Source organism: Propithecus coquereli, unplaced genomic scaffold (assembly GCF_000956105.1).
Source record: "Propithecus coquereli isolate 6110/MARCELLA unplaced genomic scaffold, Pcoq_1.0 Scaffold28, whole genome shotgun sequence".
Lineage (NCBI taxonomy): Eukaryota > Metazoa > Chordata > Mammalia > Primates > Indriidae > Propithecus > Propithecus coquereli.
Window position 1 is genome coordinate 1,514,239 of NW_012148396.1, and position 14,379 is coordinate 1,528,617.

A 14,379-nucleotide genomic window follows, 5' to 3' on the forward strand; every position below is an offset into this window, starting at 1 on the left:
ACTTAGAAACTCTAGAATTTATATGGAAGTATTTTCTGTAATCTTGGTTTGGGGAAAAGTTTTTCTTACCACACCTCAAAAACTAGAAATCATAAGGAAACAGTTGATTTTTGTTGTAAGATTTTTAAGCATCTGACAAAAAAGAAAAGTTGAGAATTAAATGATGTGATGAATTGAAGAAAAGCATTTGTATCACATGACAAAAAAAATTAGTTTCCCAAACTGATAAGAGAAAAACATCTGAGTAAGATTAGAGGCAATGGATTCAAAGAGGCAATTTACATTTTCAGAGAAACATAAAATGGATACTACAAAGATATTTATCATTAATAGTAAATGAAAAATATAAAAATATGAATAAATTCACTTTTAATTGCCAGATTGGCAAAGATTAAAAAAAAAGAGATTAACTGTATCCACTATTTATAACAGTATAAGAGAATAGGTACAATGAAATGCTGAAAGTATAAATTGTTGATATTCTGACAATATGTATGTGTCATTTACTTTGATCCAGAAATTCTACTTGTAAGACTATAAACCAAGGAGACAATATAAAATCAAGTGTATATAAGAATAGACTGTGAGCATTATTTTTCATAATAATGAAAAATGGAAACAAGCCTACATTTGTCCCCTGGATTAAACCAACTGTGATATATCCTTATAATGAAATACTATGCTGTCATTAAAAAAGGTATTATCTGTATGAAAGAATTTTTTACTAATGAAATAAAGCAGCTCACAAGAGTGGTTAGAGTATAATGCCATTATAAAAAATTACATATACATATTTTTAAAGGAAAATGTCTGTTTTAGACTTAAAAACAGCTTGACACTACTGTGGTCTGTTTCCCATACAGCCTTGCAGCTGACCAGCAACTACGTAGTGTTGATCTCTACAATTAAAGAGTCTTAACTTTGATGTTTGCAGACAGTAGATAGAATGCTCTGTAAAATGAACAGCTTTTAAATACACCCATTGACAATGCCTTGTTCTTCTTTCACAGTCCTCCTCCCAGTCCATCAGGAACACTGACCATTACTTCTGGGCATGCCCAATACCAATCTGTCCCGGTCTATGAGATGAAGTTTCCAGATCTGTGTGTGTACTGAGTGGCTCATGAAGACCTCAGCATCGGATTTGAAACTCTTAAAATTAAGGCCAAGCTGAGCTTTCAGGGTTTACTTAATGCATATTAACATACTTCTTGAAAGTAATGATGGAACCTACCTTTAAACCAAATGCTTGGCATACCATATTAGAAGTTTTGGAGCTATATATAATTTAGAGTACTTTTGAAGATAGACTTATGCCATGTTAATTTGCTTTGAGGTTCTTATTGGCTTTTAAAGTTGAACATACATTGATCTCATATTATTCCCTTGTTAAACAGTATATTTTAAACTTTTTACAAATGTAATTTTTTTTTAAAAGTAAGCCTTCAGAGAATTGAGAATGTTTCAATTGTCTACTATATTTCTTAAACATCTACACAACTGCTTAGAAATAGAATTGCTTTTGGTTTTGGTTCTCTGCAAAAGCAGATACCTTCAAACATATTCCTAATCCTGGTCCTGCAAAACTATTCTATGGCTTTTTGTCCCCATACATTGGATAAGTTGTGACAGGTGTCCCTCTATTCATTTACTATAATAACATGTGATAGGCATTCCTCATCTTGTTCACAGTAATAAGACATCTACTGAATAGCATTCCCACAATATGACCCTAAAAATTGCCATACCTTAAAGCATCTAGTTCTTGTATTAATGTGTTTCCTGCCAAGAGTTTGATCATTCTGCTTGAGAGGCATAGAGCTTACTCTTGGAGAACCGAACTGTGCAATATTTTTTACATCATAAGATGTATTAGTTTACAGGCTGTGCTTTGAAATTATAGTAGTATTTTGCTGTGGCTCCATGAATTAAATGAGATATATATTTAGTACAGGAAAAAAAAGACATTTAAAATAGCTACTAGTTCACCTGTGAGGAGTCTGTACATTTTGATTTCTATTAAAAGCACATTAATTTACATTTTTATATTGTGCATTGTTTCAGATCCTGATAGTCAAAAAATTCCCCAGATAGACTTTAAATTTGTAAGATTTGAACCATAACTTGTATGCATCTCTGTCGTGAATTAGTTATATTACATTTGAAAAGAGTGCCTATGTTTTAGTAATCAAGTGTACTAAGGTTCATCAATTTAAGCTGCTTTTGATTTCATTTACCAAGCTCACAGGTTCACTCTACACATGCACTTACAGGCCCATAGAATTATGTACATTTTAGTGAATTCCATCACATGGTAAAATGAATAACTTTCTTTATAACTCTTAGAAAATTATCTTAGGACATTTTTATAAAATCACCTGTTTATAATTCTACATTTTCAAATTCAATTTCTTTTTACATAAAACTATATACATATCAAAAACTAGCTCAAAAAACAATTGAGTTTTCAGCTTCTGGTTTTTTTTTTTTTTTTTTTTAAATATTGCAGTGAAGAATGGGATGTTTTAACTTTGCATTTGTGGTTATTTGGGCACCTTTAGTAGAAATAAAAAAGTAAGGAAATAATAACAGAAAAAGCATACTCAAAGATTTTTGCATATTTAAACCAAAGTGCAACATCTTGAAAAAGTATCCAGTCATTTAAACCTGTAAAATGGTACTGGAACATCCTAGGCTGTTTATTAAACATAGAGAAACAAGACCTTGTTTTCAGAGTGACAGTGGAGTCACCACTGGGGGACTAAATGGCCCCGTTGCAGCTGTCACTGGAACTTTGCCTCGTGATCAGGTAAAATGCTTCACCAGTTAATAAGCCAAGTTGCATGTTTTTTTTTTTTTTAATTTCCCTTTTTTCCTTCGGTATTTTTAAAGAAGGCTATTAATTTTTGTGCATTTTTAAAAATCTAAGCAGGGGGACATGCAAAAACAATCATCATCCACTTGGATGTCATTTTATAGATTAACACTGTGTGCTTTTGTATGGAAAAATATAATTTAATAGTATAAGAGAAGATATATATTCATTTGCACTCATGTGAAACAAACTTTGCTCTACAAAATTTTGTGTTTTTCAGTGATTTAAAACTGCATGTATTGCATGTAAAGGAAAACCATCGCAATTAATGTTTATCACACCTTTCTCTTGGTCTTTATAAACTGTTGATTTGGGTTTTGTGGGGGTTTTGTTGTTTTTGTTGTTGTTTTAAATCACAGTAGACTTCTGTATACCCTGGATTACTGAACTGGTCTTGTTGACAAGGATTCCCAAGAAATGGATCTCTCGTCTGGCTGACCCGTCCATGTCGAGAGGGGGTTCTGTAGGAACTAGCTGTGCCTACAGTGTTGTAGCCAGTTCCAATACTGAAAGTGTAGGATTTGTTGAAGGTCACTGTACTGCTATATTTTTGTAGATATAGAAAACTCCTAATAAATTGTTAATCTTTCTTTTTGCTCTATACAGTTGCTCATATCATTCTTTTTTTCTTGACATTGAACAGTTAACATTTAAATTTTCCTTCTATACTTGTGTTGTCTGTGACTGCTTATATAGTTTTATTGTCATTGAAGTTTACCTGAATACACGTGCGCGTGCACACACGTACTTCTTAATACTTCTGAACTCATTATCTTTTAAAATAATTTACACTTTACCAGCAATTAACTCCCCCTACCCAAAATGTTTCTCTTCTTTCTGTCTGAAAATGGAACTATTTGTCTTATTCATGCTGATATATGTATTAAATGTAATGAAGTAAGTTTTTTTCAAATGTAAAAATTCACTGTGCAATTCATATGTAAGCAATAAAACAAAAATTGAATTACTTGTGTATAAGTACATTTTTATAATAGCTATTACATTTAATTAAACTTATTCAATATTTGCTTTAGTTAAAATGAAGCGCTTAAGTAAAAAAAAAAAGTGGCTAGGCGGATTCATTCCCATGTATTGGACATATCAGAATGATAGCTGCTAGTCACGACAAGAAACAGCTAAGGTTCAGCTCATGGCGTGTGCTTGCGAAAGCGCAGTTGCCATCTCTGTATCAGTCTTAACGATTATGTTTTCAGCCTTACCTCCTGGCTCTATAAATTCATAAAGTATCTTAGTACCCTGTGCCACCCCTGGTTTGCTGCAGGACATCGTATCCTGATGGGGTTCAGGAACCTCATTTATTAGTGTAGCATAAGGAGCTCAGGCTCTGGTTCAAATCGAATCCCACCAGTTCCTGGCTTGGCAAGTGACTGAACTTTGAGCCACAAAGTCCTCATCTGTAAAAAGGACAGTAAGTTCTGCCGTCTGAAGTTAGCTGTAAGAAACAAATGAACCACTTAGAAGATTAATAATAAATGTTTATTATTAATGATAATCCTCCTTGACTTCGTGATACTGGGACCTAAGGAAGCTGGGCAGCATTCTCAGCTTTGTAGTCTTAGGCTAGTCATTCCGCATTTCTGAACCTGTTTCCATAGGTACAAAATGAGTACTCTATCATGTGCTTGCTTTCCAATTCCAACTTTGCTGTCATCCTGTTACCCATTCTCTCATCTGATAAATTATTGATTCCAAGTACTAAGTTCAAATGAACGAAAAAAGCAGAGCCAAGGTGGAACATCAAACTCTGTCTCTTAGTGTTGCTTTTTACTTTGCGTCAGACTATTTGGAAGGCATTTTCTTAGCCTCAGTTTCCCTAAACTAGAACCTGAGACAACGCTTATGTGCAGGTATTACTTTGGGAAGTGATCCAACGTGGAAGAAGAAAAAGCCAATTAAGAGGATTTATTTTTTAATTGGCCATCACGGGGTGTTCCTAGAGACCCATCCTATTGGACATTCTAAGGAGTCTCATGAAATAATCTCAGAACTGTCTACCTAGGAGATGAAAATGGGGAAAGCACTTATCCTTTGGCTTCTGTTCATGATTAGAGGTGACCCTGTGGCATTAACAACTCGCTCACATTTCTGGACTGTGTGTGCTTAAGTGGTGACTGTTGCGCAAGGAGTCCAGTGCCTCATTCTCAGAGAAATGCTTTGTCAGAACGCAGAAGTGCAGCAGGGCAGAAGGCCAGCATTGTCATTCCACCTCCCTGAGGCAGTTGGAGCCTGTGTGGAACTAGTTATCACAGCAGGGTCTAGAGGGAGAAGTGGGGATTAGAGGACGCTAAGTCAGGCAAAGATTTCCAAGATAGCACCATGTCATCTGGTATTTAAGAGCAAGATGAAATCTAGGAGCATCTGGTTTATAGTTTCACATTTCTCCCATCTTACTCAGTGGTTTTGGCTGTAATGCATCCCGCACCATTCTTTTTGCTGCCCTTTTGCTTTTTTAATCCTACTTTGTGTGAAAAGGTTACAGCTTTCTGCTTGTAGAATTCCTTATTGAAAAAACTGAAGCGCTGAAGGGATCTTAGAGTCAGGTTCATTCAAAGCTTGTATTTTACAGATGAGAAACATGGGATTAGAGCTGGTGCAATTTAGCACTTATTCACTAGCTGTTTCCAGACCATTTATTAAACTCTTGATTATGACATCAACTTTAGCATATGTGAAAATTAGGAATACCATTCCATGCCCCTAATAGAATGTAAAAAGTAATAACCTCAAACATGGTAATTATAAATCACCTACATGAATAAAGAAAGTGAGCATTAGGGGTACAGGACCTCCGACTCAATCCACAGTAGCCTCCTTTTTAAAAATTAGAGCTTTATTGAGATATAACTCACATACCATAAAGTTCACCCTAAATATTGTACAATTCAGTGGCTTTTAAGTATATTCACAAAGCATCGATCATCACTAATTCCAGAACACTTAAATCATCCCAAAAGAAACTACATACCCATTAGCAGTCACTCCTGATTTCCCCCTTCCCCCAGGCCCTGGCAAGTGCTGGTTGGCTTTCTATCTGTATAGATTTGCTCATTATGAACATTTCCTATAAATGCCGTCCTGCAATATATGGTCTTTTGTGTCTGGCTTAATTCACTTAGCATAATGTTTTCAAGCTCTATCTATTTTATAACATTATCAAAACTTGATTACATTTTATAGCCAACAAATATTCCATTGTGTAGATGCACCACATTTTATTTATCCATTCATCGGTTAATGAACATGTGGGTTGTTTTCCCTTTTGTCTGTTATGCTAATGCTGTGGTGAATATTTATGTACAGGTTTGTTGTGTGGACATACGTTTTTGTTTTTCTTGGATATATACTTAAGAGTGGAAATGCTGGGTTATGTAGTAGCTCTATATTTAACTTTTTGAGGAACTCCCAAACTCTTTTCCAAAGTGACTGCACCATTTCCCACCAGCAGCGTACTAGGGTTTCATTTTCTCCATACCCTTGCCAACTTTTTGTCTTTTTTGTTATAGCCATCCTAGTCAGCCTGAAGATTGTTGTCTTGATTTGCATTTCCCTGATAACTGATGAAGCTGAACATCTTTCCATGTGCTTACTGGCCATTTGTATATCCTCCTTGGAGAAATATCTATTCTGAATCTTTTACCCATTTTAATGGGATGATTCGTCTTTTTATTGTTTTACAGTTACCTCTTAATTGAAATAGGCTGCACTAGCCTCTTGTTGTCTCTAGTCTGTGCTCTTTACAATTTATTTTTTATTTTGCTGCCAGATTGATCTTTCTGAAGTATAGGAAGTACTGCTTCAAATGCTTCTCAGACTTTCTCATACAAAATAAAACTCAAACTTCTTAGCCCAACATTGTGGGATCTCCATCATCTAATGCCAGCCTTTCCGCTTCCTGAGGAAGTGACTCTAACGTGAGTCCCAATTGGGATGTGTTGAATTTAAGGTGCCTGAGGGGCATCCAGGTAACATTAGTGAAAAGTTGAATATTCAGGCTGAAAATTCAGAGACTGGATATTGATTCGGAAGTCAAAAGCATATTGATGATAATTGAAACTGAAAATGAATAGTGTGTCCCAGGGAAGAGGGAGTGTGTGACTGGCCCCAAACAGACACCCAGGAACGCATAACTTTAGAAAGGGCCTGTGAAAGGTACCAAGGAAAAGATACCAGGAAGTAGGAAGAGCTACTTGTTCATGTGTTTGCCCACTCCGTTTTTCAAACTATTTTCTAAGAAAAGGATTCGAAATCTGAAAATGTACTAGAAGGCATGTGAACTAAGAGTGGAAGAAAAATCTTTATTTCTCTCCACCCCTTATTGATTTATACTATGGGGGGAGGAATTGCCATCAGCATCCTGTAACCTCTGGGAAAGTACCATCTTTAAATTTCCTTCCAGCTCTAGCTTTTTATGATTCAGTCTATAATGTGGTTGTGATGTAAAGAATATTTTTACTGAGTAATAATATGTCAGAACTGGAAGAATCCTTAGAACTCCTCAGGTCTAACCCCACTCACTGACCTGTCTGGAGCAGAGTGGGGCTGTCCCCTTCCTTTGCTCTGCAACCAGCAAGATGGGCCCGAGGGGAGAGAAGTGAAATTGCACAGTGGTGATTCAGGAAGGGAAAACTAAGCAGGATAGAAATCTGTGCTTGTTCCAATACACACAGCTGGGAATGGGGAGACAGCACAGGACTTTTAAGTTCAGATTCAGTTAAACACTGACAAAATCATCTCTTAAAATACATATGGTCAGAACTTCTGCTTAAAAATCTTTAATGGTTCTCTACTGTATGGGGGTGGGGGAGAAACCTAATATGCCTGCTCCTTAGCCAGATGCTCAAGGTCCTTCAGAACCTGAACCTACCCTACAGTGTGTTAAGCATAAACTCAAGAGTTTTTTATAAGATGGTATTATTACCTGGGATCTAGAATGCATGAATCCTGCCTTTGCCCAGTCAGAGTGAAATTCTTGAGAAGCTATTAACAAGAACAGAAGTACAGTAGTTCCCCCTTGTCTGTGGGGGATATGTTCCAAGACCTCCAGTGGAAGCCTGAGACCACAGATAGTACCAAGCCCCATATATACTATGTTTTTTTCCTATACATGCATAGCTGTGATAGTTTAGTTTATAAGTTAGGCACAGTAAGACATTGAAAACAATAACTAATAATACATAGAATAATTATAACAATATACCGGCATTACTACTCTTGCACTTTGGGCCATTATCAAGTAAAACACACGTGCTGCCATACCATGACAGTTGATCTGAAAGCTGAGACGATCACCAAGTGACTAGAGAGTAAGTAGTGTCTACAGCATGGATACGCTGGACAAAGGAGCAATTCGTGTCCTGGGTGGGACAGAGTAGGATGGCAGAAGATTTCATTGTGCTACTCAGAAGAACACATGATTTAAAAGTTATAAATTGTTTATTTCTGGAATATTCCATTTAATATTTTCAGACTGTAATTGATCATGGGTAACTAAAGCCACAGAAAGCAAAACATGGATAAGGGAGGACTACTATAAATAGAAATCAAACTACCACTTTATTCCATGCTGCATGATCACCTGACACCCCTCTGAAAGACTGTCATAAAGGCCGTCTACACTACATACCACTCTCCCTGGCAGGACTCTGCAGGAATATGGGCCTATTTCATGGTCAGCACCAGCCAGATGTTGCTGGTGAGATATAGACCCAGGGAGGTAGAGCCAAGAGAGTGTATTGATGCATTGGATTGGGAAGATAGAAGGAAAAGTCGAGGTTGCATTCTAGGTTTGGGGCTAGATCAAGTTCAGTGACTGGCTGTGTCATTCGCTAGGCAGGAAGAGTGGGGAAAGAGCGAGTTCACCGTGGGAGAGGATACATGAGGCTAGGAATCAAGGGTTTGTCCTGACCAAGTTAATTTTCAGATGCCTAAAGACTATCAAGTGAAGATTCAAGTGACTATTTGGATATATGAAATTGGAGTCATAGAAAAGGCCTGAGTTTGAGATATAAATATGGCAGTCATCAGTGGGCTGTAGGAAGAGAGAGAAGAAGAGAACGATGACAAAGACTCTCTTTGACCAAACTTGAGTCAGGCTCCCCTGAGCCCTCCTCTCAACTAGCCTCAGCCTTGGTCTGCGAGAACTGCAACTCTCAGCAGAGACAATTTTGTCCACCGTAGATATTGAGAGGCTTAAACAAACACTAGCATAGTTTCTAGCAGCAGGGGCTACATCCTTAGGATGGTGACCCCAGCCCCCTTACGCTCTTGCCTGAAAAAGCTCAGTGCTGACAAAAGATTACTCTTTGTTCCAGCCAAAACCTGAGTTTAGGCCCCTGACCTCATTTTTCTTAGAGCATTCACTTTAGCAAGGCTGCAGCTATAAATCCTTTTCTTTCCTCTTTGAGATATAAATCTTCTACCACCTAGAAATGTCTCCTCCAGGACCTGGGAACCATCTCTTTAACAGGCAAATGTTTACCCAGGACCTAGCTCTCCTGTTTCCCAGTTCCTGTGAGAGAGTAAGAGCCTAACTTAGGTGGATGCCTTGCTCCAATTTGCAAAACTACCTCCTGTCCTATAGATATGTTTATTTTTCCTCCAGATGTGCACCAAATAACAAACCCAGATGGCCTAATCACATAAACCAATTCCCCTTAACAACCTTCAGTGCATTTCCTTTAGTACACCCCAGCCAACAAACTATCCTATAAGGGAAATTAATAAAACAATCCCATTTACATTGGCAACAAAAATTAAAATACTTAGGAATTAACTAAAGAGGTAAAAGACCTGTATAATGAAAATTATAAGACATTGGTGAAAGAAGCTAAAAAAGACACAAGTAAATGGAAAGACATTCTTCATGGATTAGAAGAATTAATATTGTTAAAATGTCCATACTACCCAAAGTGATCTACAGATTCGGTGCAATCCCAATGGCATTTTTGACAGAAATAGAAAAAAAAAATTCTAAAATTTTTATGGAACCACAAAAGACCCCAGATAGCCAAAGCAATCATGAGCAAGAAGAACAAAGATGAATGTGTCACATTTCTTGACTTCAAATTATATTATAAAGCCATAGTAATCAAAACAGTATGGTTCTAGCATAAAAACAGACACAGAGACCAATGGAACAGAATAGAGAGCCCAGAAACAAATGCACACATAAACGGTTAGCCAGGAGCACACAATGGGGAAAGGACAGTCTCTTCGACAAATGGTGCTTGGAAAACTGGATATCCAAATGCAAAAAAAATGAAATTAGACTCCTATCCAATGTGTTGGATTCATCAAAAGATACTCACTACATGGTTTCCATAGCAGGATATCAGCTATCACTTTGGCACCATGACTTGTTGATTTCTTAAGGTGTTTCCAATTTCAGAATATTTTCATTCCATGAAGAAGTCAGCAAACACTGAACTCTTTAGAAGCCCTGCTTTCTTGTCTGTCTGAGGAGCAGGCAGAGACTCAATATAATCTCACCACAGGATACATGATACATGGGGCTTGAAACCCAAAAACATGATGTGAACCAAAGAGTTTGTATCCCCCATCAAATATTTAAGGGGGTTCTGGTAGCACATTGCTTTTTGTCTGGTACACTGTAAAATCTCAATAACTATTGGGTGGGTGGATGGATAGATGGAATTTAAGTTTTTTACAATCACCATAGTATTAAATTGTCAGAGTCAGAGTGGGCATTTGCATTTCCTGAACTTCCAGCCAATGAGATAAACTCTATTTTTTAAAAACCAAGGCTAGGACCCAGGATGGGGTGATCAATGATGCCTCATGGTAGTGGCTGTGGCACATGTCCACTCTCTTAACAACCAGGAGGCCACATGTATTTTTAGGGCACAAACCAGAAGAGTTGTCATCTCAGTCATTGGCATTAATCATTGGTGGGTTATTCATGACCGATAGGTGATCCCATAAGACTTATTCAATATATGCCCTTCTATTTTTTTTTTCACAAAAGCAAAAGTAGCTTTCATTGATTAGAGAGTTGAGATATTTTTTGTTCATTGTCTCTGTTCTCTCACCTTCATGATCTTCTATTCATGTATCCACTACATGATACTCATGTATCAGTATCTAAATCTAATGTTTGGAAAAGAAAACAAGCAAATCACGCTGATTGGAATATTTATTGAGTTTCCATAGTGCACTACAGGAAGTACGGAAGTACAGAAGCATCCATGGCCTGCCTTCTTTAAAAGCACACCGGCACTGAGCTGACCCACAGGTGACAGTGCACGTGGACGAGGGTCTCCCTGCCTCTATTCCCTCCGAGCCTCTGCTAAGGCTCCAGCCAACAGAGGAGGCTGAGGGCCAAGGAGGCTAAAAGGTGGAGCAGGAGCCGAACTACCAGGTGTGCTTGAACTAGGTGTGCTTGCCATTGGCCTTGGGATCCTATCTTCCACGGAGGGGCCTGATCCCTAAGGGACCAAGTGACTTCCGCAGAAATCTCCTGGCTCTTCTGTGGCCCTCCATGTGGGGCGGGGCCTCCTCGCTGTTCTCCTCGGAGCTGGAGCCCATGGAAGAGACTGAGGACCCTGGATGCAGGCTGTCCTCACAGGCCACCAGCCCCCCAGGGCACTCTTTTCCTCCTGAGGACTTGAGGCTTTCATTAAAGGAGGCAGAGGCCATGCACTCAGCCGCCGTCTGGTCACAGGCACAGAGCAGCTTCTGGCACAGGCTCTGCCCCCCACCTTTGAGGGCAAGAGCAGAGTAGCAGACATAAGGCCTCACAGGATGGCTGCCCCTGTGGCCCCACCCCTTCAGCTCATCTTCAGCGCCCCCTTCTTGGCACCCGCCATACACTCTGATTGCTGCTAATATCCCAACTGTCTCCTGCTGGTAACGATCCCTCTGCCAGGAATGTTATCAATTTTCTCTTCTCACCTTTCTCCTCCTGGTTACCTCCTACTTGTCTGTCCAGACCAACTTGGCATCCCCACCTCTAGAATGCTCCCTGAGCCCCCAGATTAAACGAGTGTCTTTCCCGTGAGCTCCTATCGAATCCCACCCTAGGGTTCTTTCTATCATCGCAGGTTACATGTTAATTACTCCGTATGGTCATTGTCTATGTTTCCATTGTTCCTCTTACTGGACAGACAACCTTTATGGCAGAGCCCACAAGACCGAGCACCCAACTCAACCCTGGACAAACATTTCCCAAGTTAGCGCTCAGGAAACACATGTGGGCTGATCTGTTACTTCTTCCTTCTCGGGGCCAATATTTCTCCATTTGTCAAATGGAAATTCTTGTGCATCTTATTTTAATATTGCCAGAATAAATTACACGATGACCAGTTAAATCTGAATTTCAGATAGTATGTCTGAAAGTATGTCATTTAGGACATACTTATACTTAAAAATTATTCATCGTTTATCTGAAATTCAGATTTAACTGGGCATCGTGTACTTTCATTTGCCAGGTCTGGCAAACCTACCCTATTTTTTTAATGTATGAGTTGCATGCAGTGGGGGTAGGGGGTGACTCAAATAGAATAATGTGTTTGAAGGTGCTAGACATGGGTTAGCTTTTTGCAAATATTATCCTTGTTATCTGTAGTTTTCAGTGAAGCTAAATTTTGGGGATTTTTTGGTTTTGGGGTTTTTTTTCATCTAATCCTACTTTGAAGTGTTCATCAACTAGATTTTTTTCTCATCGTGCACCACACAGACCCACCCTCCAAACCTCCTAAACTGGCCTCCACGTCAGCCCCAGACGTGCCAGCTACGTTTCAGCAGCAGGAAGCAGGAAGAGAGTGGGAGAGATGCACAGAGATGCAAGAGCAGGGTGGTGACGGCCAGAGGCCCTGTGCCCTGGGGCAGCTACGTCCTTTCTGATCCCTGTGCTTGGAATCAGGACAACACAGACCAGCCTCTGAGATGCCCTCATTTCTCACTAACCAGCACCTGGCCTCTGGAACAGGACCCTGGGCTCACAGCTCACAGAGGGTCAGAACTGGTTCACTGAAGCTCCATAGGAGTTCAAGCTACAAATGCAGTGTTCCTGGATTCAGTGATATTGGGGGAATGGAGAACCAGCCTTCAGCCAAGCAGGTGAGACCTTGAGCCATGATCGTGTCATATGACAACAATAATACTCTGATCCTGTCACTCATGGGCTCTAACCCTCCCCTGGCTCCTCATCCACTGGAGGACAAAATGAAAATGCTTTAGTCTTGCACACTGGTCCTTTGGGTTCATGATCTGGTACCTCTCTATCTCCTCAACTTCACCCTGCACCCCAACCAGGCCCCCACTCTCACTTTCTGTTCCAGCAATAGAGAGCCGCATGTTGTTCCTGAACTGCCAGACATTCCCAAAACCCCATCATTTTTCTCTTTCCCCTTTGTTTGGAACATCAGGTCATCTGGGAACCTGTTAACCACTTGCCAGATCTCACTTCATACTTCTACTGACTTCTCCCAAATTCTCCCTCTCTTGCTGCCATACTGCAGACTCAAAACCCCTTAGCCCATGCTCCCAAGGAACCTGTACTACCTGTTAGCCCATATTACGTGAGATTAGAATAGTTGCTTGTCTATCTCTCTTCCCTCTGGGCTGTCAACAATGTGAGGCAAGAGTCACGCAGGTTCAATGTTTTCCTGGGTCCCAGTGAAGGTTTGTTAGATAGGTGGATAATTGAATAAATGAATGAATACGTGAGGGAATGAGTGAGTGACATGTAAACACACAGCTCCCAGGATGTGACAGCCACACATGATCATACACATGACAAGGAGCTGCATGCTCTGTGCAGAGGAAGGAGGATGCGGGTCCAGCCAGTGGGCTTCCCCCAGGCGAAAATGAGGATGAGAACAGACCCTTGCAGAGGTCTTGTGAAATTCTAGGGGAAGCATTTCCTTTCAAACTGCAAAGCATAAGGGATATACGCCCACTGACGTGAATGAGGAAATGGAGCCAGAGAGTGCAGAGAAAGGGAGATCTAAAGCAAGTCTCCATGTGCTGTCAGGGCAGATGCTTGTGGGGTTGGCAGTTTTCAGACTGGTCCCCGCCTGAGGCCCTGAGCAGCTATAGAGGAGCCACTGGCTTCTAGGCTGGCGGTGGGGGAGTGGGTGTTGGGGGGCGTGGCTGTAGGCCACCTTGCCCTTCAGCCAGAGCCACTCCCCTTTTTTATGGGATCTCACTTGGGAAAAGGGTTCTGCTTCTTAAAAAAAGAAAAAATACTTTGAAACCCGCTGGTATAGTGAAGAGCCTTAGGTCTGAGGCTATGTGGTTTACAGTCCAAATCCCAATTCTGCCACTTATTTCTAGCTGTGTGATCTTGGGCCCCGGTTGTCTCCCCTGTAGGGTGGGAAGAATAATATTGCGACCTGGTGGGATTGTTGTGAGGACGAACTGTGTTAACACACATGGAGAGCTGAGAACGGCACACAGTAGGTGCTCAATGAGCATGGGTTACTTACATTATTTCCAGCCCACTTTTTTTTTTTTTTTTGATT

General features: G+C 39.9%; 2 protein-coding genes across 3 annotated transcripts in view; one reads left to right on the forward strand and one right to left on the reverse strand.

Annotated features, from left to right (window-relative positions):
• Positions 1 to 3,915, forward strand: part of EFR3A (EFR3 homolog A (S. cerevisiae)) — a 108,559-nt gene extending 104,644 nt beyond the window's left edge. Inside the window, exon 23 of one of the 2 annotated variants that reach the window (XM_012648154.1) lies at positions 1,011 to 3,915. In XM_012648154.1, coding sequence (XP_012503608.1) covers positions 1,011 to 1,116 — 106 coding nt within the window. In that variant the 3' untranslated portion in view covers positions 1,117 to 3,915. The remainder of the gene's footprint in view (positions 1 to 1,010) is intronic. The other variant, XM_012648155.1, reaches the window with a different exon arrangement.
• Positions 3,916 to 11,314: 7,399 nt separating this feature from the next.
• The window catches only part of OC90 (otoconin 90), a 32,501-nt gene continuing 29,436 nt past the window's right edge, over positions 11,315 to 14,379 (reverse strand). The window contains exons 14-15 of the mRNA XM_012647941.1: positions 13,741 to 13,787; positions 11,315 to 11,613 (exon numbers count right to left, since the gene is read on the reverse strand). Of these exons, the coding sequence (XP_012503395.1) occupies positions 11,315 to 11,613; positions 13,741 to 13,787 (346 nt within the window). The remainder of the gene's footprint in view (positions 11,614 to 13,740; positions 13,788 to 14,379) is intronic.